This window comes from Larimichthys crocea, chromosome III, assembly GCF_000972845.2.
Source record: "Larimichthys crocea isolate SSNF chromosome III, L_crocea_2.0, whole genome shotgun sequence".
NCBI lineage: Eukaryota > Metazoa > Chordata > Actinopteri > Sciaenidae > Larimichthys > Larimichthys crocea.
Window position 1 is genome coordinate 35,407,787 of NC_040013.1, and position 26,177 is coordinate 35,433,963.

At 38.7% G+C, this 26,177-nt stretch overlaps 4 protein-coding genes across 5 annotated transcripts; all 4 read right to left on the reverse strand.

The window, feature by feature from the left end:
• Positions 1-5,610: 5,610 nt before the first annotated feature.
• Positions 5,611-12,049, reverse strand: psat1 (phosphoserine aminotransferase 1). The gene is made up of 9 exons (XM_010735967.3): positions 11,830-12,049; positions 10,447-10,507; positions 10,055-10,124; positions 8,981-9,186; positions 7,887-8,059; positions 7,523-7,692; positions 7,091-7,219; positions 6,158-6,295; positions 5,611-6,005 (listed from the first exon to the last, which is right to left on the reverse strand). The coding sequence occupies exons 1-9, from the start codon at positions 11,884-11,886 to the stop codon at positions 5,903-5,905; spliced, it is 1,107 nt and encodes a 368-aa protein (XP_010734269.2). The 5' UTR covers positions 11,887-12,049; the 3' UTR covers positions 5,611-5,902.
• Positions 12,050-14,201: 2,152 nt separating this feature from the next.
• On the reverse strand, positions 14,202-17,908 carry kiss1rb (KISS1 receptor b). Its single transcript, XM_019263730.2, has 6 exons — positions 17,692-17,908; positions 16,529-16,653; positions 15,971-16,106; positions 15,534-15,772; positions 15,300-15,452; positions 14,202-15,186 (listed from the first exon to the last, which is right to left on the reverse strand). The coding sequence occupies exons 1-6, from the start codon at positions 17,906-17,908 to the stop codon at positions 14,950-14,952; spliced, it is 1,107 nt and encodes a 368-aa protein (XP_019119275.2). The 3' UTR covers positions 14,202-14,949.
• A 1,253-nt stretch (positions 17,909-19,161) lies between these two features.
• LOC104922993 (uncharacterized) lies at positions 19,162-21,409 on the reverse strand. Of its 2 annotated transcripts, none has more exons than XM_027278467.1 (4): positions 21,302-21,409; positions 21,142-21,201; positions 19,990-20,410; positions 19,162-19,384 (listed from the first exon to the last, which is right to left on the reverse strand). In XM_027278467.1, the coding sequence occupies exons 2-4, from the start codon at positions 21,166-21,168 to the stop codon at positions 19,248-19,250; spliced, it is 585 nt and encodes a 194-aa protein (XP_027134268.1). In that variant the 5' UTR covers positions 21,169-21,201; positions 21,302-21,409; the 3' UTR covers positions 19,162-19,247. The 2 variants fall into 2 exon arrangements, with proteins under 2 accessions (XP_027134268.1, XP_010734267.3); XM_010735965.3 differs by having other exon boundaries at positions 21,131-21,201; positions 21,302-21,398.
• Positions 21,410-21,520: 111 nt separating this feature from the next.
• isca1 (iron-sulfur cluster assembly 1) lies at positions 21,521-25,857 on the reverse strand. The gene is made up of 4 exons (XM_010735964.3): positions 25,703-25,857; positions 23,369-23,422; positions 23,034-23,139; positions 21,521-22,505 (listed from the first exon to the last, which is right to left on the reverse strand). Exons 1-4 carry the CDS (start codon positions 25,781-25,783, stop codon positions 22,357-22,359), a joined length of 390 nt encoding a protein of 129 aa, XP_010734266.1. The 5' UTR covers positions 25,784-25,857; the 3' UTR covers positions 21,521-22,356.
• Between the last annotated feature and the right edge of the window lie 320 nt (positions 25,858-26,177).

Genomic DNA, 26,177 nt, shown 5'->3' on the forward strand with positions numbered 1-26,177 from the left:
CTGTATAAAGGATGTCAGTCACAGTAACTTTTCATGCTGCAAGCATGGAGCTCTTGACAAGAGACTCAATCAGCAGCACTAAAGCCTGCCTCTGCCTCCTCTGCCTCTGCCACCCTACTTTTGTGTCGACTAATCTCCACTGTAGGATGTAGAGGAGCCATTTGATATTGTCTTCCCCCGGTGTTTTTCATTATCACCGTCTTACTGCAGCCTGCCAGTGGCATTACCACGACATTAGTGGGCTTGACAGGACGAGAATCACCACACAATCCTGTCACAACCTCCCATCTCTGCTGTAACCCTACTCGCATTTCAAAGCCCCTCTGCCTCTTCTTATCTTTCACTTCCTTTTTTTCTGCTTTGAGGTGGATCTGCAGCAGGGTCATGGGCAATATTTTGGGGGAAATTGCTGAGAGGTTAGGCAGTTTGTCGGAATCTAAATTGCATTTAGGCAAAGAACTCATCATTGTACACCTGATAGAGACACAAATCTCCATTGGAAAGATTGAAAATACAAGCTACATACAATTTTCTGATATCTCCTTCACAAATATCAGTTTTCTAAAATATAAAAGAGTTGTTGAAATCATCTTAATTTAAATGTCTTAATTTATTCTAACATGAATTACTTCCCAAACGTGAGTCTTTTTTTTCTGCCTTTTTGACTACTATAAACTCACACTGTGCAGCCCATTTCACAGCCACAGGCACAAACAGCAAGGTTTGTTCAACACAGTCATGCACTTGCAAACATGCACAAATTGTTGACAGGCTTGTTCCAATTAATGCATGACTGCTATCAATTATTGCACCCTCACGTGGCTGTCGTAGCCCACAGCAGCATTTTTTTTAATGTTCCACAGCTTCATTTTCAACACTTCTAATGAGCAATCTTTAATCTGTGCTTGTCAGAGAGTTTCTCTTCCCACCCCTTCTTGAATTTACTCCTAATTTACTTTCTCCAGTTTTAGTTTTATGGGCTTTCAGGGTTTAAAGGTTTCTTGGCTTTGCAGTAAGATACCTGCTCAGTTTTTTTTATCCCTGAAACACAGCTCATGTTATAGAAACAGAGATATTGACACTAATCCTTTTGCATATTTTATTTAATTTAGCCTCAACTGGAGGTCTCCACCCTCGCACAGGTTTGAATAAGAGTGTTATCAGGATTGTTTTGTGTTTCTATTAACTTTCATATTTACATGGTTACTACTGTAAAATCTTAATTCACTTACAACTCAGTTGTTTCTCAAATTCTCATCTCATCTAACTTACCGTTTGGGAGCTGCTGTAACAAACACAATTTCCCTGCAGGGATTAATAAAGTATTTCTGATTCTGATTAACACATTTTCAGTCCACCATTTAGGTGAATTCAAGGTAAAATTCATGGTGTCCAGAGGATGAATCCTAATTAATCTAACTTTGATGACTACCACCACTAGATTCACATTGATTTAAATGTCTCCACAACTCTTGGAGAGATTTCCATGAAATCTTGTCTTGACATTCATGTTCCTCTCTCAACTTTGGTGATCCCCTGACTCTTCGTCTCGCACCATTATCTAGTCAAAAGTTAAATTTGTCAAATGCTTTGGTTTTTGACTAAATACCTACAAAACTAATAACCTCAGCTGCACTTTGTGTTTAGTGCTAAATAGTAAATGTTTGCGTGTTAATACACTAAGCTAAGATGATCATGATAAATGTAGTAAACATTATTCCTTTGTTATTGTTATTGTGAGCAAGTTAGCATGCTGATTTTACCATTTAACCCAAAGCTGTGTCATGTTAAGTTCAGCTCACGGAGCTCCTAGCAGCAAATAAGACTTTCTATCTTGTTCCAATACCCAAAGTTGCACTTCACCTTAATCAAAACACATAATTGCACATTTCTTTCAAGTTGCCGTCTTTGACATTGACATAATCTTTCTATGTCTGATGCGCATCGCTATGAAAATTGTGCCACGAGAGGTTAGACAAACTAGGAGCTGAGCTACAGACAAACCGGAAATAAGCTAAAATAGTCAAATCATCTGTAGAGATGTAGTTGCTGTTGCCTCAGGTCTTGATATATTGAAGGCGAGCCACTAAATCAAGCTACAAACTAAATATGGAAGTAAAGGCATCAGGCAGTGATAGGAGGCGGCAAAGAGAGGTTGCCAACACTCCTGCAGCTGATGGGAGCGTGATGGCTTTCGAGGCCATCATCGAAGATGACCATGAAGCAAGACAAGCTGTTACTGCTGTTACTGAACTCAGCTGACGGGAGCCAAAGAAAGATGCAGATATAAATGTAAAGCATAAGGCCGTGTCATATCACACTGGCACAAAACTCATCTGACTTAAAGCAATACCTGACTCTGGCAGAACATTTTTACCTTTCAGCACACAACCCTTCGCAGCAGGTCCAACATCTCCCGCCCTGGGGATCCACAGTCAACACCAGCATTCTGACTTTCTCCCCTGCTCTTGGTATTGATATTTGCCAACAGCCAAAATTACTTTTTGGAAAGAATCATCTGGGATGTTATATAAAATAATAACTCCTGGATCAACTTTACCTTGTGTTTCATTACATTTCAAAATGAAAGTAAGAAAAATAGCTCATCGCCTAACTCAAAAAGAGTTAGTTTCAGAGGTTACACTTCATGATCATCCAGTATCCAGTTTTTAAGAGGTATATCAGATCTATGCGGGAAAGAACTTAAAGGATCTTTCTTTTGCAGCTGCAACACGATACAGATGCACAGACTGAAAACACGTTGAGAGGTTACAGTTCAGTTCCCACTTATTCCACCCATACAACCATTCATGCACTGATAGAGTTATAAAGCATGAAAAATAAAAGCACTGACAAAACAGTACATCCCATGCTCTATTAACATGATGCCCACTCCACACTAATAGCCTTTTACACAAGTCTATATCTGGACGACAGTCGTCCGAGTTATTCCTGATCACCTAAAATGTCGAGCTCCTGGAAAGTGAATTATATCATGTAAACAACATGCTTTTACAGATATATTCTCAGTGGAATAAATGCTTATAGAAAGTGAAATGCAGTTATTCTAAGCTCTATACATTAGGAGAATGTTTTGCTGTCAAAACGTTATGAAGCAGAGATGTGTTTGTTTGTTTGTTTGTTTTTGTTGTTTTTTTTAAGTTATGGATCCTTCACCTGTGGTGGTGAGAACCACACAAATCAAGTGTGTGTGTGGTGTGTGTATAAGTGAAAGTGAGAATAAAATACAATTCATTTTCTGTATTTCATCTTTTATTAGTTGTTTCAATCCATTTATTGTTTTTGTGTATTAATTACTTTATCACCTAGTCTGGAACACTTATTCCATTATATATTATATTATATTATATTATATTATATTATATTATATTATATTATATTATATGTTATTACCCTAGGCAGTCAGTCTATTTATGCATATGCTTTTGCAACACGATATAATCAGACTGTCATGCCAATAGAACCTCATTTCAGGGCAACACGAGACATCACTACGAAAGAGCGCAGACATCCATTTGATTATCTCTATGGTTTGCAAACTGAGTTTCTTGATGAACACTTCCACCTAGAGGTCATATGCAGCACAAACATCTAGTTTGTGTTGAGGCGGTTTCTTCAAGCTGACTAAAGTGACATAGACTTTAAATATTTGGGTATCTTACTGAGTCAGTATCCACTGATTTAAGAGTATATCTTGATTTTAATTAATTCTTTCTTTTATCTTACGGCTTATGTCGTTCTTCAATTTTTTTTTTCTGCTTTGTAACATCGGTTTAAAATGATCATTCATTTATTCTTATTGTACATTTTCAGATAAATGAATTATATATCCAGGCGTTTAAGGCAATCAGACAACTACTTACACACATTTTGAATATACAGACCTACACAAAACAGTCAGGTAGGTGGACCCTGACACTCCCAATATGAATTATTTAACCCCATTCAATCTGTACGTATAAACACAAAGTACCAGTGGATAGAGAGGACAACATTCTCACTTGAACAACTTATAATTCACATACAATGAAATTGCTTCCGTAGAGCTGAACTATATGATCTTCCTCTTTTTAACATCCTGTATTTTACCACAATCTTGGAGGAGGAAAACCATGGGACATGCACGATGTCTTTCAATATTTAACATATTCTAATTAACAAATCTTCTTACTTAGTATTTTGGATACAATTCTAGACATTGACCATACCTTCTATACATTTTCTCTTCAAAAAACGTTTCTAGTCGTTTGAATCAAACCTACGTAATAAACTTTATTTTCAGAAGCCTGCAGGGAAGTTACGTCATTGTTCACTGTAATGAAATTCTCATTTTGCTGCTTTCAGCTCGCCTCTTTCCTCTGTTGCTTCCCATCCAATGAGGTCAAAGCTCAAGGTCAAACACACTCAGTGTTGGTACGGCTGCAGTGTCTTGCTGAAGAACAGCCTCAGCGGGGTGAAACAGCAGGGAACCTGCCTCTGGACATCCAGATGGAGGATGGTCTCTCACCAGGAAGCCATCTTTCTGCCCAGCTGATGTTATGGACCTGTCCACTCCTACATACTGAGCTACTTTTGCTGTCAGCGGGCAGTGGAGTAGTGGGAGGTGACTGCTTAACCTCACAGACAAAAGACTAACTGTGCTTGTAGATGTGATGCATATTTTTAAAGTAACTCAACAGCAGGCTAAAAATCAGTTTTCACTGCCCTTTTCACTATCACCACACACACACAGGCGTTGATACACTTGTAACCACACCTACCAGCGATGTAACGATGTACTGACACACCCTGGAGTACAATAACACATCACTGCATGAGGATTTTTAGCTGCTGTTTTTTAAAAAGAGTCCAGATAGTGTCAATCGATTAGTAGATAACTGCTGCTGATTAAAGGGTCAATTCGCTCAATCAGTATCCATCAACCTCTTCACCGTATGGAGTTGCTCTTTGTCGTGGAGATAGTTTGTTATCACATGACCTGACGTGAAATTTCAGTGAGCTCTGGTGCATTATTTGATCCCTTCTTAGTTCATAGCTTTTGACCTTCACAAACAGTTGATGTTTGTTGCTGCTGTTTCTTTTTCGTGGCTCTTTTCTACGATGTTGTTCTCACTACTGAATCAAAAGTTGGAACTCGTTCATTATCGATTACTGCCTGAAATATGGTGCCTCATCATTGTTGTGCTTCATTATGTCATACAACACTCCTGTGCTTAGTTGTAATACGTTTTCAGCCACATCCACCACAATAAAACTGAGCATATCGATTCAATATATTTTCATTGAGATTCAGTTCAGCTCCATTGTATTGGGGTGAAAGCAGAAATCTCAGACACTGATATCTAAAAGCCTGGTGAAACAAAACCAAGACAGTCCGCACGGCTAAATACAACCAGAGGTTTAAGGACGTATCAATCAGATTGGTGAGTGTGAATTCAACAAACAGTGAGTCCGTTTGGTTGCTACGCACTGCTTCCCTGTTTTCAGAAGAGAGGAATTCATTGATATCGGTTGATAATGGTTTTAAATTAGAAAATGTGGTCTGCTGTAAAACAGCACTAGTGACAAGAAATGACAGCAAAATGAAAGTAATGCCAAGTTAAATTTACTGGAATGTAAATATACTTTTAACAACAGTAACAAGATTTACCTACAGTATGTACATCAAAGCACTGTTAGTCAACGAGTTCATTAAAATAGTAATTCTATGAAACACAGATGTAATTAAGACATTACCGGCGACAGTAGTGGTTAAAGCTTATTAGAAACATTGAATGCAAACATGTATCTATAGATGCACCTTTGCGATCCAACATGCGGTAAACCATAGCTTTTTCTAAACTGTAGTGTAGTCATCAGTTGACCTTTAAATTGGTCTGTTTTATTGATGCTCTTTCTGGAATTCTTTCATATAGGTGGCCAGAGCTTCAGTGTCCTCCACTGTTACAGCGTTGTACAGAGATGCACGGATTCCTCCAACGGACCTGCAGAGGGAGACAAATAGTCATGTTTGAGGTCTACAAATCTTTAATGCATCCAGCTGCTGATGTTCATGTCTAACTTTACATAATCCTCCTCCAGTATTTTTTTCTAGTAACCCATGAAATGTTGTAATAAAGTAGGTATTCATGTTTACCTGTGTCCTTTCAGTGATATCATTCCACGTTTGGATGCGCCGTCCAGAAACTTCTTTTCCAATTCATCGTCTCCCTCTTTCTTTCCCACACGAAATGGTACATTCATGCGGCTTCGACAAGCTGCGTCCACGGGACACCTGGACAGGTAGACACAACAGTAAGTACTGTAAATCTGACTCATCGGTTTCTTTATTTTCTTATTGTAGAATATGAAGTGTGTGCTGATGCTGTCCTAGTGCAAAAAGTATAGTTTCAAAGGCAAAAAAAAAGAAAAGAAAAAAGGAAAGCACTTTATTATTTCTATATTACTTTATTACCTGGTCGATAAGGGCACAAGCTCTATCAGTATTTCATTTCATATGATACGTGTTTACTTACTTTTACTGAGTTTGAAAATGTGTTGCATGAGCTCAGGGCACAACGATTACATATTCTTAAGCAACTGATATTTCTTGGTTAAGTTGGCTTTGCTACTCTCACCAAATGATGGACTATGACAGTGTGTATTGCATTAGTTACAGTATATGAGGTAAAGCATACATGCATACATACTACCCCTAACTAAAGTAGGTTAAAGGTTAAAGTTGTGTATTTCGTGTGTGATGTCTTGATTGTAGCTAAAAGGTGACTATTGCTTAGTTAATTACGTAGCATGTAGCCCTCTATCAAAGTCTGACATTATGTTAAGATAAAGAGATAAAGATAAAGAAGATAAAGAGCAATTATTCATGACTGGAGTGCAAAAAGGTTAAGATACAAGATCTTAAAAGTTTGCTACAGTGCTCTTTTCTGTTATCGGAGTATTTAATTCCTCATTATACTATCAGTTGTATCAGTATTTCGTACAGGTACATGGTTCACAGTGTATAACGTTCTCGGAAACTGTGAGTTTCCTAATTTAACATCTGCCGCTGAAGTGTTGTCATACTTACGCATAGAAGCCATTAGAAGTGTCAATGATGTCATAAATCATGGAGGACTTCTGCTTGTTTAGCGTCTCCATGGCAGCACTGCCACCGTTGTTTTTAATCCACTCCAGAACGAGACCCATGATGTAGATACTGAACCAACAAAATGGTCAAAGCCATTCAAATTACGGTTATGATATACTCTTTCTTACATCAAAATTAAGTTGTAAAGATGTAATTCAAAAGCAAATAAAAAAAATATTTAAAAAAAATAAATTTAAAAAAAATGTAAAAACATTGTGGAATGACAGAGAAACCATTTACACGTCAGTGTAGCATCAACATGATTTTAAAAGTGTTATTTCATGGCAGAAAAGCTTTTGAGGCATTATTTTACCTAGCTAGTAACATATTGATGGAAACAGTGTCTAATGTTAAAAACAGGTCAGTCTGTACCTGAAACACGGTGGTGTGTTGTAGAGGGAGTTCATTTCAGCCTGCACCTTGTAGTCCAGGACAATGGGACACTCTTTCGATGCGTGGCCTAACAAGTCCTCTCGCACGATGACCACAGTTACCCCGGCACAGCCCACATTCTTCTGAGCCCCGGCGAAAATCAGCCCAAACTACACAATGCAAGAGGACACATTCAAATCTGCAACTATGTCTTGGACTTGTGGGGAAAACACTAAAATTTGGCTTAAGGGGATCACAAGAATATCAATAATCTTTATGTTAAAGATTGCTGATGTGATCAATATGAAAATTTGAGGAGGCAAAAAAAGTTGAATATTTTATTCAGCATCTTTCTCATCCTCACCTTTGACACATCCACAGGCCGGGACAGGAAGTTGGAGGACATGTCACTGACGAGGACCACCCCGTTTGTTTCAGGTATGAAGTTGTATTCCACACCGTGGACTGTCTCGTTGCAACAGTAGTACACGTAGGAGGCTGAGGGGTTCAGGGTCCAGCTGCTGGAGTCGGGGATTTCTGGAGGGAGCAACAACAAAACATATTTAAATAAGACTAAACATGGTTAAACCACTATGCCAACTCTCATCCAATGCCAGCTGGGATAGTCTCCATGCCACCCTGATAGGGATAAGCGGTTACAAAAAAATGGATGGATCGATAGTTCAGATAGTACAGCTGAGACTGGGTTCATCCTCTGGGCACCATAGCTATCCCTACCAAATTTGAATTCATCAAATGTTCTAAAATCAACCTGCTGGCAGCACCAGAGGAAAATCAGGAGATCTCCACAGTCAGGATAATTCATCCTGAGGGGACAATGAATGTCTTGTAGATTTCATGGCAACAGCTGTTCAAATATTTCAATCCAGACCAAAGTGGTAGACTGACATTACAAAAAGAGAACCAGGAAAATTCCTTCTCTCCTCTTTCCACTGGCAAGAGAGACTATTTGGCAAACATGGCAAAAACTAGGGCCAGTTGACTTTGTGTCTGCAGTGTCAGGTGTTCAGAAGAAGAAAAAAAAACACAAGCTGGAAACGAGAGACTGATTTTTCTGGTGAAAGTACTTAAACACAGAAGAAGCAACATTCTGAAAAACATCTTTAAATCCATATGTGTTCAGTTAAATTGTTTTTACATTTCCAATACATTAGAAAACTGCCTCGAAACATTAGAACAAACAAGAATCCCACTGGAAAGCAGTGATACAATCAGACGCAACCATGTGGAAAACATTACTCGCATGCCAGCGTTTCATTGGTAGTTGGTTCTATTGTTTATTATGCAACTGCCTGGACACACGCCAGACTTTGCAGAGTGACTGTCTCAATGCAGCGTGCATGACAATGACTGACTGATAAAAGCTGACACTATTTTTTGATGCAATGTCGGTTATTATATTCATTTTTGAGACACCTCCCCTGCACACAGACTTACTTGTGTAACTATCAAGCTTCGGGTGGACAATGTTGACTTTGCCGTATTTTTCTGCTTCTTTTGCCGCTTTTGCCGACCACGTGCCGGTCACCAGATAATCAGCACACTGGTCCTCTTTGAGGCCAATTAGGTTGAGAGGAACAGCACTGAACTGTCCAGACCCGCCGCCCTGCAGGAACATCACCTTGTAGTTATCTGGGACATTTCTGTGAAGACAAAGGTCACTGCGTTAAACACTCACTTATGCTGATCTATAACAAACAGAGATACAGACACAGTATATCAGTATTAATCACACTGAAAACTTTTTAAAAACATGCGGCTGTGTTTTGTTTCTCCAGAGTTTAACTATCTAAGTAACATTTTGAAATGCATTTAAATAAGTTTTAGTATAAAACCAAGATTATTGACGACATTTTAAAAAGTGAAATTCAAAATGTTTCTTTAAGAATGACTTAGAAAAACACACAACCATCTGGTCCGACCAGTTTGCATGCCAAAAACACCAGCCAACACTGACATGCATGAAACTTTTGCATCACTTTTCATTCTGATGAAGAAAAGCAACATTTATCCATTTTAATTTAATCATAACAGAAATTATTTTAAGAATGTATATTTAGAACATCATAATAGTATGTACCTATATATAGGTTTATCTAGAACATCAAAGACTACAGTAAGCCCCAACTCTGCCTGAATCTTACCTTAATAACTATTTGCAGAAACACACCTACTAGACTGACTAACACTACGTTTGCACAGCCTAACCCTAAACTTATTTGGCCTTCGGCCATCAACAGACACAACAGTTCCTGAAGGCAACAAATAACTAACGGGCTTGAAAAACAAATTACATCCATTTTTATCAATGTTGTACTATAACTGTTTCCATTATTCTACTCGCCCATTAATGACATTTTTACACTGTCCATCATCTGCCTTAATTAACGGAAGTTTCCCACTACAGCCATACTGTACTGCAGCACAATTGTTCCTTTCTTTAAAGAAAGAGTGAAGACGGAGAACAATAATACAGTTGGAGCCATGTGAAACAACAAAGGCAGCACTTACAACAACTCTCGCAGGAGACTCTCGGTTTTGTTGAGGATTTTGTTGAAGTCTGATGATCGGTGACTCATCTCTGGTTTGAACAGAACCAAAAACATTTGAATTTAATCCCACTATTATTGGCATTTACTCCCCTTTTAGCAAGATTATATCAGGGTCATTTAACATTGGGTGAGAAAATCTATCTGACCTCTCCTTTAATGAGTTCAGATCTTCCTGTTAGTGTAAGAAATTACCAGAATGGAATCAAATCGACCTGCATACAGCTTCTACATGTTTAATAGTGTGTCAACAGGACACCAAGTGAAGACAATGCATAACATGTATTGATCAGGAGGAGTGCAGTTGCTTTGTCTCATAATAACTTAAATGCAACCATCTGTAGTTCTACTCACCGAGAACACTGATACCAGTGCTGCCGAAGTTGAGGAGCTCCTTCTGTGCCTGAAGCAGCACCTGGAACATATAAAGTATTTCTTCAAAGACCACAAATTATAATTTAAAAAATAGAGTGTGAGATAAGAAGAAGTCTGCTGTGAATCAGTCAAGTCCAGAGCCAAAGTTAGAGGAGCTGAGGTGTTTGTCATTAATCAAAAGAAATCATTGATGTCCAGTTCAGTGGCACGAGTTTGTTGAAGCATGCCGACATGTAGTGACCTTACAGACACAGCTGAGTTGAGCCAGTGCAAATGAAACGGAGCATTTTCATACAGTGAAACGGTTGTGATCAAACAACATGTAAATAGGCAGAGGACAAAAAGGTAAGAGAATGTACTGTAAGGTAGGTAACAAAGGGCAGGAAGCATGCACACATGATACCACTCTTCATGTTGGGTTTGGAGGGTTTTAAGTACCGTGTTGTTGGGACGGTGCTGATTTCTACACTCCCTGGCCCAATGTCCAGCTTTACCACATTTGTGGTAATTTCCTTTTCTTTTTATCAACAGTGCTCTTAATCTGCATTCTGTATAATCCTGATTAAGATTATGCAGATTTTAAATTGTATTTGTTGTTTTATACACTGCAGCTCACTCCAGTACTGTGAAGTTAAGTAATATTTGATTTATGGTGCACAAACAAAACAAAACAAAAATCATTTTAGAAATCTTAGACATGTGTCTGCAAATATAATTAATCAAAAACAGGAACTGCATACTGTAGATTAGTGACATGTGCCCATCATTCATTAAAGATATGTTGCAGTACTTGGCTGGGAGAGTAAACCCCAGGAGAAGAACATTGCTTTCATCTGGGTGTTAGCTTTACTATAAAATGTGTAGGCCTTTTATTAGTTTGCCAAGTGAGAGCTGTGATTTACTCCCCTGACGTGCAGTGTGTGTTTTTCTGCCATCTAGAGGCTGTTTCTGCAGCTGCCGGTGAAACACAAAAGAAGCAGGTTTCCACATGAATGAATGAAGGCTGATGCAACTCAACAGACAGTTTTCAGCTTGTTGGCAGCAGCACTATAATCATCAGCCACACAAACCCTAACTGCGTGCCAGCTTCTGTCGTTTTAAGAGAGGCCAGCAGAAGTCGACGTTTTTTTTTTTTGTTTTTTATGTTTAACCAACAACATAAATAAGATTTTAAAAGAATAAGAAGAAGTGAAGAAGACGTCTGCAGCGCGCATCTGCAAAAACCTCATGATGCATTTGATGCATTCATATCCGGTTGTTTACTCACCACAGCTGGCGTCTTTTCCTGTTTTCTTCTTACTCACATTATTTACGTTACACAAGCAAAAAAAAAAAAAAAAAAAAAAAAGGATTTGCACTTACGGTTTGGGGGAGTTTTGCAGGTCCAGCGCCAAAGTTGATGGTTTGTTTCTGCTCCATGATGTAAAATGAGTTCCTGTGTTGAGCTGATGGATGATTTACCCTGTCTGATTCGGCGGTGTGGATGATTTCTCCCCTCAGCTCAGCCTCGACTGTACTGCAGCTCTCCTTCTGCACTCGTCGGCGTTGATACCAATTAACAAGCTGTGCGTAAAAGGATGCGTTCATGGGCACCTCGTAAACTCGTCCACTCGACTAACAATAAAATGCATGTAAATAAAAAATAGAGTGAAAAAAGAAATAATTTCCCCATTGAGGGATTAATAAAGTATATCTTCTTCTTCTTCTTCAAAATAAAATACACTTACACACAGTAAATAATCGATGTTTTATTATTATTGCTATGATCTTATATTATTGTTTGGCATTTTATTGGTGTGTTATTTTATTTTTGCAACAAAGTAAGGCACTTTGTAACTGTTTTGAAAAGGGATGTATAAATAAAGTTTATTATTAGTAGTAGTACTATTAATATTGTATATGTAAACATATTTTAACTTGTAAGTGTTGATTTAATGATTATTGGTTTGTTACGTGATCATTTCTGCGCATAATAACAGATATATGACATGAGGGTGATTCATATTTTGTGATTTCTCTTTTTTATATGCGATGTATCAACAAACATGAAAACAAATAAGGCAAAAGTTTAGCCTTATTTAATAAAAACACACCAACAACAAATTAGAGTAGCTTCAGGTAAACAAGCTATAGACAGATTCATCAGTTTTACTGGAAGGAAGAATAAGATATATAAGCATATTCAAAGTAAGGACAACTAAAGCAGATGAAAGGCCACCATTGTTATCAGAGCTGGATTAACCTGTTTATGTGCCCTGGAGCATATCCAAATGTTTACCACATTTAAAGGTTCGTTTGTCCATCTTAAAACAGCACGTAGGTACATATATTTACACCAAATACAGGTTTTTCTTGTTGTAATCATTCCTCCTGTTCATATTAGCAGATCACTTTCCCATGTGCTTTGGATTTGGAAACTGTGAAACTATCATTTAACCATCTATGCATCTCCAGTTTCCCTAATAAAGTAAACACAGTATCAGTTTACATGGCAGCTTCATTTACTCCCATTTACCCTGAGCTGAAGTAACACTCATTGGCTCCAGGTTTCTCTATGTGCTGAGTTGATTTATCACAACTTTAGGAATCTGCACCACGTGAAGACAATGTATAAAGTCTTGATACTACATTTTTACTCATGATTTAGAGCATATAGGACCCGTCTTTGTTATTTTACTGTGGGTACTGTGCTGCAAAACATAAAACTACCAGATACAGTTAAATGCAGTGGGACCATGTCCACACGCGTATGTACAGTACACACATTTTCAGCAACACTTGAAGGCAACACAAGGAACTAAATTCTCAGCCAGGCTTTTCATTGGCTGCCTGCACATGTGTGCTCGGTAAAAGGATACCATTGGTGAGTGTCATCTTGGATGTGGACTGATTGGCTCCACTGCCACGCCACAAAAATGTGACTGCGCGCCAGACACGCACGAAACACAACCTCAATGCAAAACACGACCAGCCTTTCATGATCAGCCGTGAATATCACAGCTAACAGTGAAGGGATGGAGCCAAAACATTATATCCAGAGTTAGTTTGTTTATTGTGCAAGATGAAAACGTTTTGGGTGATACATGTAGCAGTAACCTATGGATGTTATTTCACAATATCATAAATAAATCAATGGGCCAAAAAATGCATGTTCAGATAAGATATAGATTATCTAATTACCTGCCCAAACTCAGACAAAGCAGCAGGTTTTAGACTTCAGATGAGCTGTTGTCTGTGTTTTTTTCCACCCAACATAAGCACGAGGACAGATCAGCGCAACATAAGCCTAAATGATTATTCATTATGGATTTATCTACAGATGGTTTTCTTGATCAGTGGATAAATTGGATAAATGCTGTCACAGCTAATGACACCTTTATGCTGCTTGATTTATTATTAAAAAATTAACCAGCACATTTTAGAAACTGGAACCATAAATGTTTGCCATTTTTGCATGTAAAGGAACAGTTAACTAGGTAATTAAATAGTTGCCAAATAAATTTCTGTAAATCTACTTATCAATTAATTAACTATTGGAACTCTAATTATACAAACTGTTGGATAGCTCAATCTAGAACAAATCATCATATTTTATAAGCTCTTCATATATTTTGTATGTGTATGCATTGTCTGCAGTTGTTGAACTGAACCACAATCTGTTACTATCTGTGTGAATCTCTTGTGGCTGTCTCCTCGTCCAAGATGGAGAGGAGGTCATGTGTTTAGGTCTGAAGTTGCTCAGCGATCTCTCGTTGATGTCTTCATGTGGATGACAGAGGGAGTCATATAATCTACAGATTCGAAAGTCCCCTTGAGGAACATTTGGATATTAGACTATACAAATAAAACGGACTTGACTTAGCAGAAGACCTATTATCTGTAATCATGTGGTACAGAGATAAAGTTCCACTAATGATCCCAAAACACATAATTCAGTACAGAAAAACTGCTGACATTCAAAAACACACTGGATAAAGAACATGACCAGAAAAAAAAACAGAAACAGCTAATCTGTGAAAATGTTCAGACCAAATAGAATTTGTGTCACTATTTAAGCTAAGCCAAGATCCTTACTGTAACGCACACACACTATTATACTATGTAAATGCTGTTCAAAGATGATGTAGTCCTCGTCACCAGAGGCTCAAACATTTTGGCATCCATCAATCCAGCTAAGTTAGAAAAATGTGATGAAGATAATTGGATTTCAGCAACTCATGAAGGTCACGAGAGGCACCTGACTGGTTTGTCTTTTTTAAGATCACATGGCAGTCATTGCGCCTAACTGTGTGCGTGTGTGTATGTGTGTGTGTGTGTCTGTTTTAAACCTGTCATTTACTGATGTTCTTAGTACTTTCTATGTTGAGCACACACACACACACACACACACACACAAGCACTGTATGAGCGGACTGCTGTCATCTCCAGAACATGCAATAAATAAACAATGAGCGCACAGTGTCTGAATGCCCAGCATGGCCTTTAGGACCCAGATGAAAGAAAGTGCATCTCTGCTTCTCCTTTGGGTGCCTGGCGATCCATTTCTGCCCCTTCCTCTGCGTCTATGTTTCCCACCCTTACTCTCCTCCTCGTGCGCCACAGGAATATGGCAGGGAAGGCGTGTTTGAAGGCCTTTCTGAAGTTGTTGCCCATGAAGGCGTAAACCAGCGGGTTAACAGTGGAGTTAGAGTAAGACATGCAGTGACCCCAGATCTTCAACTGTGGATGTAAAATGAAGACAGACTTAGTTTCTGTTACCACAGAAATGTATTCAGGTTGATTACACCCTTACTACCTACAGCAGTAATTAGGCGTCATGGAGAGTAAGTCACCTTGTATAGAACATAACTGCGGAGGCCAAAAGCTTGCAGGAGGATGCAGACCTGGATGGGGCCCCAGCAGATGAGGAATAAGGCCACCATCACTATCACCATCCGGGAGACTCGCGCCCGCACTGCTGCTGCTCGCTCTGCCTGAGCCTGAAGCTGGAGTTAGGGAGGCTTTGTAATATCCTTGTTATGATCAGAAATAACTTTAATAAGTGAAACTTAATATCTTTCTCTTACTTGATAACCACTGTCGATGGGATTCACACTGGGCTGCCCTATGCGCTTGAGCATGAAGGCATAACAGGCGGTGATGGTGAGCAGGGGCAGAAGATAGACTGCCAGGAAGCTGTAGATGATGAAGGCCCTCTGGAGGTGGACTGAGGGAAAGACCTCACTGCAGTACGTCTGAGGACCAAACCAGTATCCTGCCTCCAGGCGCTGGTACACGGCTACTGGGACTGACAGAAGCAAGGAGCCTGAAGAGGACAGTGTAGATGACTTATTGTGACTAGATGCTGACTCCAATGCAGCTTTTCAATTCCTTTAATGTGTGAATTAGTGTTGATGTTTAAAAATGTAGTTTCATTCAGAAGATATTAAGACTTAACAGGAGTATTGGAAGATAAACAAAAGCAATAAGTTGGAGTGTGTGCATGTGGTGTTTTGTGTGATACCTATCCAGATCGACACAGAGATGGCCAGAGCCATCCGTGGGGTTCGGTGTCGCAGTGACCGCAGAGGATAGACAGTCACGTAGCAGCGGTCCACACTCATCGCTGACAGAGTGATACACGTGGCCTGAGCAGTCACCTGAAAGACACGCACACAACAGTTTTACTGCACAAAGAAAATGTTTTTTCACTGATACATTCTCAGGTTGTTTTTATGTTTTGAAAAGGACATTTGAGCAAAACATTTAGTATATAACGTAATATGTTATGTTATTGTTATTTAATGTTGTGCTGGTTATTACATAGATTTTGGTGGTTGCATATTGTTGAATAAGTTGCATTTCCTATATTTCCTATTACACTGCATACAACCATATTATGTCATTCACTCAACATTATTATTATCAGATTGTCGTCAAATTTCAAATTTTCAATCACACATCCGACTTTTGGATACTTAGTACTTAGTGGTGAAGGAGATGGCATGGTTACAGTGCTGAATGTTATAATCATTGTAATTTTCCTAGAAAGTCAAGGCCTGTTTGTTTGTGTGTATCTCACTTGTTGAAGGTAGTTCACCAGTCGGCACATAAACTCTCCAAAAATCCAACTGGGCAGTGGGTACAGGGTGGCAGTGAACGGCACACAGCAGACCAGAAACAAGATATCAGTTGTAGCCAGGTTCACTGAAAAGAGGGCAAGAAGAGTGATTCCTAAAGGCAGAGACGTAATTCAAGACAGGTGGAGGTGAAATTCATTCAAAGGGGCGCAAAGACAATAGATGACTTCATCAGTAGGAATAACACTGGTAGGTGCTGAGGTGTCTGTCTGTCAAAATTGACCAACAAACTTGTGTTCTGTCTTTTGGACTACATATCCACTGTAATTTTAAGGTTTTTCAATCCAAAAATGCATCATTCGATAGGGTTTAATAGTTTTTCAATCCAAAAATGCATCATTCGATAGGGTTTAATAGTATTGCTGTTCGTTTTTATTACACTGTACGTAACCAGGACTTCCTTCAGCATTGATACAGAGTGGATTATCCTGGTGAAATAAAGTAAATTAAACTAATCAAGTTGTATAAAACCTACTACAACTTTCCACCTAATAAAATTATCAGCGAGACAGAGAAAGTTTTGAGTGGGATTCTTTCCATTCCTGTTAGGGATCCACCATAAAAAGTAGTGTTACTTTACATTAAAGGAAAATTATTTAGATCGTTAGATAAAAGTATAAGTTAGGTCAGATAAAATGCACCCATATAATGATGATAATGTTATATGATAGAATTAGTCAATTAAGATACCTTCAGGTTAATAGACTACAAGCAGTGCATGAACATGTCAGCATTGATGGGTGTGAACTGCACTACTGAGCACTTATATTCAAATCAACAATAAATGTCCAGCTAGTGTATACAGCTGATATACAACTGCATTCATCATTGTAGCCTTACTAGGATTATTCATAAACAAAAAACAGAAAAGTGAATAAAAATGACTGACAGTAAATTAAAAAAGCTGTTAATATGATAGTGATAACTAGTCACTGTGACATATATATTGATTCAATTCTCTAAAAAAAGTCCTTTTAGTGCCACATTAAGTCCTGTGTGTCGGGCATGACACCTTCCAGCTGTGCAGCTTCAAAAACACTTTCTTTCTTTACTGAACACAAAAAGGATGCTTAAAAAAAAGAGGAGTTCTTATTGCACTTCAGACCTATGTAAAAGTTGGTGACGGTCTTCATCTGCTGGTGCTTGGTGACCACATGGATGACCAGGGAGTTCCCGACCAGACCGACCAACATGATGAGGCTGAAGAAAGTGGGGACAAGCCAGGCGTCGACCAACACCGGTGGCCCTCGCCCCTCCAGACCTGCAGACTTGTTGCATACAGACTCACAGTCTGGACCTTGATTGGCTGCTGATTCCACCATCGTCTTCACAAATCAAAGCCAGGAATATATTTATGGCACATGTAGAACATATTTGAATTTGACAGCTTCTCAGCTAATGTTACTGCAGTGTCACAAAAATGACAATATCAAAGTATGTGGAATTAAAACAACAACAACAAAAAATGATGTCTTAATTAAATATTTAAGTCAAATCAATTTGCCTTTTTTCTGTATAATAAGCTTCTCTTACCTGTGTTGTGCTTGTTTGCTTCTGCAGTGCTCCTCTCTGTACTCTGTAAAACAAGGTTTAGTCCTGTGTCCGTCAGTGATAGGCTGCTGCTCTGTTCTCTGCAGATCTGACATGAAAGCACTATTATAGACCACCATAACTGGGGAGGGGAGGGGGTGTTTGGAGGTGACAGGAGTCATTTTGCTTTTGTGATCACAAAAAGAGAGAGAGAGAGACTGGGGTGAAGGGAGAGATAACAAGATAGTTTGCCCTTTAAAACAAAATCTTTATCACCGCCTGTAATCACTCAGGACTGGGTGCCGCTGGATTTAGAAAAGGTTATTTTGTTTCTTCATCATCCATGAACTTGTACAGTGCTTCAGGTCAAATTGCAGCTGAAACTAAATGCAGCTGAGCCAAGTCTGGAAGAATACAGTGTGAAAATTCAATTTCAATATTATTTGTCACAGATAATTATAAAAGAACAATCAGTAATATCAATAATAGTAATGATACAGTAACCGCAATAATACTAATAAGTATTAAATAATAACACATAATAATAAATAGTCTTAGGCAGTGTCTTCATTATTCATTTTAAGAACAGGGAAATCATAATGACTAGTACTTACCTGCAAACCAAATGAATTATAGCAGCAGCTGGGGGTCATGGTGACAGTACAGTTTGATCCCTCTCCACTCCCAGCACAACAGACAGTTTTTAAAGCGGTCGGTACATCCGTCACAGTCTTGGCTGCTAAGTACCAAGTGGCAAACCTTGCCAATTTCACAGCGTGACACAAAACAGTGTTTGAATACAGAGGTGACATTTGTCGGTTCATTTTGCTGTTGGCGTCGAACATAAAAGTCATTATTTTTCAGCTTGAGATGAAATCAATGAAAATAAGCGTGTTAAAGGAAATATTTTGAGCTTCAATGTGCTGAGAGCTAAATGAGTCACAGTTGCTGTTTTTTTTCTCGTTTGTACTCTATGTACTGCATCTGTGATCAGTTTGGCACAAACAAATGCTATGGAAAAAATACAGACAGATTTTCTTTGCTGGTTTCAATTGGATTTTATCGTTCATTTGACTTTCTCCACCTGGGTGTTAAAGAGGGGAATTGTGATCAGTTGTTATCAGTAGCTGTTCAAGAGTGCCTCTGGACTCCATGTTTCTTTGAGGCACCCGAATACAGCTTCCTCTGGAGGTCCGTCAGGTCCTCAAAGAACCATTCATTGGTTGGCACATGGCACACATGGCAATGAAGGCATTCACAATGTTTGCCTGTGATCATAAAAAGTTATTTGTTAATAAATATTCAATATTCAACCTAACAACTGAAACTGACCAAGAAGAGAAGAAACCAAAAAGGATTTTCAGATTGGCAAATTAGTTTTCTCATTATCCAGGGAATAATCACCATTACTTATGTCCACTGTGGCTGTCAGAGCATGAGGACTGTTATCAAATAGTTCTCCTGCAGTGAGTGTGTCATTAAAGGTCACTTCAGCAGGACTGTCTAATGAAACCTGTGGCTAACTCTGCCAGTATTTTTTATATATATTGTAAAAAAAAATGCATTAATTTATATCTATACCAAAAACATGCACAGTTTATTAGTTTTAATAAATAGTTTTAGGGATGTCAATCTATTATTCATTCATGCTTTTTAGAAAACAATTAACAAGGTGGAGAATAAATTATTTTTATTATTCTGTACTTTTATGTGAGGACATCTGCCAGGTTTTTTTTACAACCTGGCAAAAGTTATCCTCATCAATGACTTATTTGTAATTCATAAGGCATTAATGAATTAGTTATACTAATACTACACAACCCTAGAACTCGTTTAAAGTATATTTTAAGAAAAATGGTACAAGCCTGCACACCTCGGATGTGTGGATGTATCTCATGCTTTTTAAGCTGTTCTCCAATAGATGACATCAAGTCAGAGGACTGCATCTCAGACTTTTCTACCAGGTCTGAAAGATTGACAGGATCTGATGATGGTAAGCTGGGCTGCAGTCGTCCCCTCTGAGATGAGGCCACTGTAGTGATGGGGGCAGGAACAGGTAGAAAGGCAGACAAGCTTTCCCTCAGGTGATCCCGCCTTTTAAACTGACACTTGGACAGCTGACTGATGTTCTCAGGGAGGACGGATCTGGATCTAAAGGACACACCAGTGTTTGACATGCCCGTCCTTCTGTTCTTGAGGACAGAGAGGGTGGAGCTGATGTTTCGGGGATCAATACGTGTGGTGTCACAAGGTGGTGATTTCCTCTCAGCCAAAGTCTTTAATAGCTCTGAAATCTGAGAAAGGTTGCATAGACAGGTAGCAGAGCAGAAGTGTAACTCTTTGTAGTAACTCGTATATAAATTACGTGAATATGTTTAAGTTTAAGTGAGTGGATGTGGGATGTTTTAGCCAATATTTCAATAAATTTTCTGACTTTCCCAAAGACATTTGGGAAGAAGAAATTTAAAGACACAGAAATTTTAAGTTTCACTAATTAACATTTTTATATTAGATGTGGATAAAATCATGTGTAATATGAAAGCTGTCACTCATACTGACAAACACAGAATTATCACTTGAAGGGTCAAGTGATAATTCTCTGTGTGTTTGTCAGCAGGTCCCCTAAGCCAAACAAGCCTTTTAGTGTCTTTCAGCTCATTGTTTTGGCTTTATTTACAACCAAAAAGTCCTGATACTCTGATACACTACTTGTCCAAGACCACAAAGGCAGACAGACAAAGTTAGCGAACACAGTGGAGCTGCTAAAGAGACATTTTCTTCAGGAATTGGTGGAGACCACGGCCACTAGTTTTTAAAAATTGTTTTTCCAGTTAACTATAGTCAAAAATCGCATTCGTATAATTTCTAAATACTAAAACTGGGATGTCTGTGCATTCCCCATTGTACCTTAGCATCCTTTATGGACCCATGGCTTTAACAAACAGTTATTTCTGAGTAAAACTGTGACAAGAAGATGGTTTGTTTTGAGGCCATTAGTACATTTTTTTTACTACCTGAAACCCACAAGACTCTCTGCCATCAGAATCTCCATCCTTGTTTAGATTGTCCATGATGCCAAAGAAACCTTAGAAAGCAAAATGAAGCAAAGTCCCCACTTGTTACTTAGATATGGTTAAAACTGTAAAATAAACCGGCTTAAAATCAATCTTTCAAAATGACTGTACCTCCTTCTCCATGAATACACAGATCAGCAGAAGAAACACAGACTTAAACATCTAATTTCTTATGACAACTGACCCATCACCATGACAACTGAGATGAAGATTCTCTTGACGGACAAACCGAGCCATCTCCAAGACAACTGGTCTTTCAGTCATGTTTTTCAAGTTCAAGTCAAGTTTTTCAGTCATGACATTAACAATCATCCGCACAACTTCGTATTACTGGATTTAGCCATTTATTATTTCATATGTACACAGACATATTGCACAGGTTACAAATCTTAAGAGCACACAGTCTATACAAAGTTCCGGCTTTTATCAAGCAAAAAAAAAAAAAAGTTCCAACATAAACCTCCATGTACTCTAATGTGAGGGATACATGAATGGTGCATGTTTTTTCTTTGTGCGTTTGTGTAATTCAAGGGAGATTTACATTCTTCATATTTACACACAGAGATAAATATATACTTATACAAACTAATAAAGCAGTTTCTTAACACTCTTCCACTCGCATACTACTGGTACATGACACTGGATGAATACACACTGTTACAGTGTTTATCAAACCGCTGATGTCAACCTTGATGTATATGGACTTTAGTGGATATATTGATAACTGCTTCAGCCACAGCTTTACCAACTTACCCTGATCAACTCTCAGCTTCAGTGAGCGTGTTCATCGTCATGTTGTACCAAGTCGTGGTGTAATCAGACTGAAAATATTGTGCGTATATGTGTAAGATGGCAGCCAGTCACTGAATTAAAAAAAAACAACAACATCATCATCAGAGGTATCTGAACCTAAAATCAATATGATGAGATGCTTTTGACTACGACCGCATTAAAAGCCTTCCTCTAAGCGTGAACATACTTGGGCTTCAAGAGTGTGCGTATATGGTCTGAGTAGTCTGCAGGAAAAGCAGTGGTAGGAGCACAGGCACGTCCACATCTCAAGAGATTTTCTAAACTCCGACTTCCTCAAGTTTCTCAGTCTTTGTGGGTGGGACAGGGTTTGGAGCAGTAAGGGGTGCAGGGAAGGGACAGAGGCTCCCAGATGCTCACATGTTGAAGCTTTCTCCACAGCCACATGTTCCCTTGATGTTGGGATTGTTGAATACAAATTCACTGGACAGCTTTGACTCCACAAAGTCCATCTCAGTTCCAAGAAGGGTCAGCTGAGCCTTCTTCGCGATGAACACCCTCACACCTGTAAGAGAGTCATAGTAGAGGCGTCACACCTCACAGGTTCTAGCTCCTCGCCTTTAAATCCCCATCTTCAGCACCCCCTGGTGGTCATCAACAAAAAGTTACTGTGAACCCCTGCCACAAGTGATTTTTATAGTCTCAATACATGCAGACTAATTTTCATGAATTGAAAAATAAGACACAGAACAGCAAGTCTTATGACAAGTTCAGAAGCAAATCTGATGCCACCTGATTTATGTTCTTCAAACATATTGTTACTATAACTGATGTTTAAATTGGATCATTTGTTGTTTTCTTTTTCTTAATTTATTTACCATCTTTATTATATTTATTTATTTTCTTATTGGCTGGTAGTTAGTCTTATGGTTGCAGGGGAAGGTGGCACAAATAATGGGCAGGGGAATGTTTGTACATGTGTGTATTCATTTATACAAGCACAAAACTTGAGTTGTACCTTCTGTTCCACCAGTCTTCCTATCTCAAACACTGACAATCTTTCACTATAAAAATACAAGAAGGAAGAGCTTACCATCCTGCAGCACCTCCTCATCAGATTTGTCTCTCTCCTTGGTGTAGTCCAGTGTGTAAGTCAGTCCATTACAGCCACGTGTCCTCACGCCGACCTTCAAACCGATCTAGAGAGAGCCAGTGCTATAGTAAGTAAGTAAGTAACCTACCCATTACTACATTATACTTTCAGTTTTGCCATGAGATATACTCTATATTCAGGACTAAAGGCAGATGTAATGCACATATTTAAGGGTCAGACAGAACAGAACTAGTTCGTTGGACACGTTGCCTGTCCTCAGCAGAAATCAAAAGTACTGTGTGCTTCACTGAATGTCAGCCACATCAATTACTCACATATTCCGGCTTGTCCTGCAACAATAACCTGATCTTGTTTACAGCCGATGGAGTCTAACGAAAAGAGAACAGAGGGAAAAGCGGTTACTACTCACAGCAACAATATAAATTGGATTCAGGCAGAAGCAAACGTGACTATTTTGAACATAATGAGTAGAAGAAGACAACAGAGAAGCAGACTACGGTGCTGTTGGTTATAATGAAATAACCCTAGCTCCTGTAGTAGCTCCTGCCCATGTACTTGAGTGAATGTAGGTACAGAAAAGAGGGATCTCAGTGTTTGAGCTCTCACGTGGAAGTATTTGGGAGACTGAGATGAACCACATTGGCCACACAGTGCTAATCCCTTAAAGCCAAGTGTGCTGCTGATGCCAAATGAACAGTACATCCCACTGTGTCACAGCCTGGAGCTGTTTCATAAGTGTACATACTGTTTACACACAGTATGTGACACACTGTGTCAACCAAGTGTTAAAATCAAGTAGTTATACGAACATGCCATTTTACAGCAAAAAATTCTTGTTTCTTTGAGTTTATAAAAGGGTATGATAGCTAAGCACACAGATTCTTGCAGTGTATTGTTATTAATCATTATAGTCAATAGTAGATTAGTCCCTGACAGGTAAAGGAAAGAGCAGAACCTTGTGATGATACGTCATCTGCAGTTGCATCAGTGTTGTGGGACGACTCACTGTTTTATGTTTACTTCAGCGAACTACGTTTATCAGCTCAGACCACCACACACATTATCTTGCAACTTCACTGTTAGCGGAGCTTATCAGGCTGGTTTTCACCACCAGAACGTTTTTATCCCGCCCGTGACAAACCATGACTCTGCACTACACGGCAACCACTGATTATTTACCACTATTAGACCTTTTGTCAGAGACTGATACGGAGCGACGTGCAACAAACGACATCACAGATAGAGATGGATGAAAAACCAAGTAAGTATTTTAGTAAGCAAGTCTTCATAATCGACCCATTGGTTTTCATCTGTAATATGATAACCATAAATTAATTTTAAAAAAAATAAGAAAACAGCGTGGAGTTTTTAAAAAATGGTTACACTATTTAGGATGCAGTATTTGTGCAGCTTGCTGGTGACTTAATGTCGTATTTTTCAGCCAATGCTGTATAGATTTTAAACACTTTTTTAAATAACATATTGGATCATTTGTTGTTTTCTTTTTCTTAATTAATTTGCTATCTTTATTATACATATTTATTTTCTTATTTTGTCTTTTTGGCTGAGATAGATAGATAGATAGATAGATAGATAGATAGATAGATAGATAGATAGATAGATAGATAGATGACTTTATTCTTTATTCTATCTACTACATCTTCCGAGGGGAAATTAGGTCATCATATCAATCCGGTATATTTGAATACAATAAAAATACAACAGAATAAAATACTGAGGTACAAAAAATTAAAAAACACAAAATGGGACGAGGACAGTTAAAAAACACAACAAATAAATAGGTGGATAAGGCGCAGTGGCAAGTTGATGGTAATAGTACTGAGTGTTATTGTTAATAACAGTAATGAAGCAGCAACAACATGATAATGATAATAAATCTATAGAGCTACACATAGAGGTGTGTCATATATTTAGCCTGTGTAGTCTGATGTCATTGTCTTTTGGTGACAGGACAGCTGGACATGGATGAAGGGTGGGGTAATGTTTGTACGCGTTAACTTACCAAGCATCAACTCACTCTCACAATTCAAGTCTGCACTTAAAACCCACCAGTTTATAACAGCCTTTTCCATCTGATTCATGCTTTTAATGTTGTATTCTTGTAATATGATATACTTTTATGTTTATTTTTGTTTGTTTCTGTCATTTGCTGTTTACTCTTATTTAGTGTAAGGTGTCCTTGAGTAACAGGAAGGCGTCTATGAAATAAAATGTATTATTATTATTATTATTATTATTATTATTATTATTATTATTATTATTGCTTAGCAACCTAGCTCGCCTCTAGTTAAGACCGGGGCAGTTGCGTCAACTGCGCATCACGCTTTTATAACGGGAACAGGGCGTAAATGTATCACGTAAGATAAGTTTAACAAGACGCTGTCATTTCACGGGAGAGCTACACAGACACGGACACAGACACAGACACAGTCACAGTCACAGTTACGGACACGGAGCTGTGCTGCGTCTAACGTTCATGTAACTGACGTTAGCTACCGTTAGCTTAGGTAACTTTGGATCACGTAACATCACGCTACATAACATCCGCCGGTGTAGACGCCTAACTGCGTGCTTCAACATACAGAAAACAGTTTGAGAGGAGTTTGTACTCACGCTTCGTGACTTACCAGAGTCAGTGCAGCTCTTGTAGGCAGGATCTTTCTTTTGCTGACCGCCCGGACGGTCGCCCGCACCATGGAGGCAGACATGTTGCTGCAGTTAAAATCACAACATTGAACTGCGCAGGCGTGTAAACAAAATTGGCAACCGCCCCCTCCAAAGAGCATCTCGGACAATGATTGGCTAACACCAGGACGGACGTGTGCGACAGCCAATGATCACACAGATATAAATCTGTACAGCTTCTGTTGCGTAACTTTACGTTTTATAACTTGAAAAAAACGTTTAAAAGTTAAACTTAAAAGTAATTCATGCCACTCTGTGAATAGTCTACCGTGCATTGTTTACATTATATTCTTATAGATTAATTGACCTGGAAAAATCACTTCCTGGGTTTTTCCAGCACTTTCAACACATCAGATAGCTTTGTTGGCCAAACCTTTGTGTTTCCAGCATCAATAATGCACTTCAGTCCTCTGTACG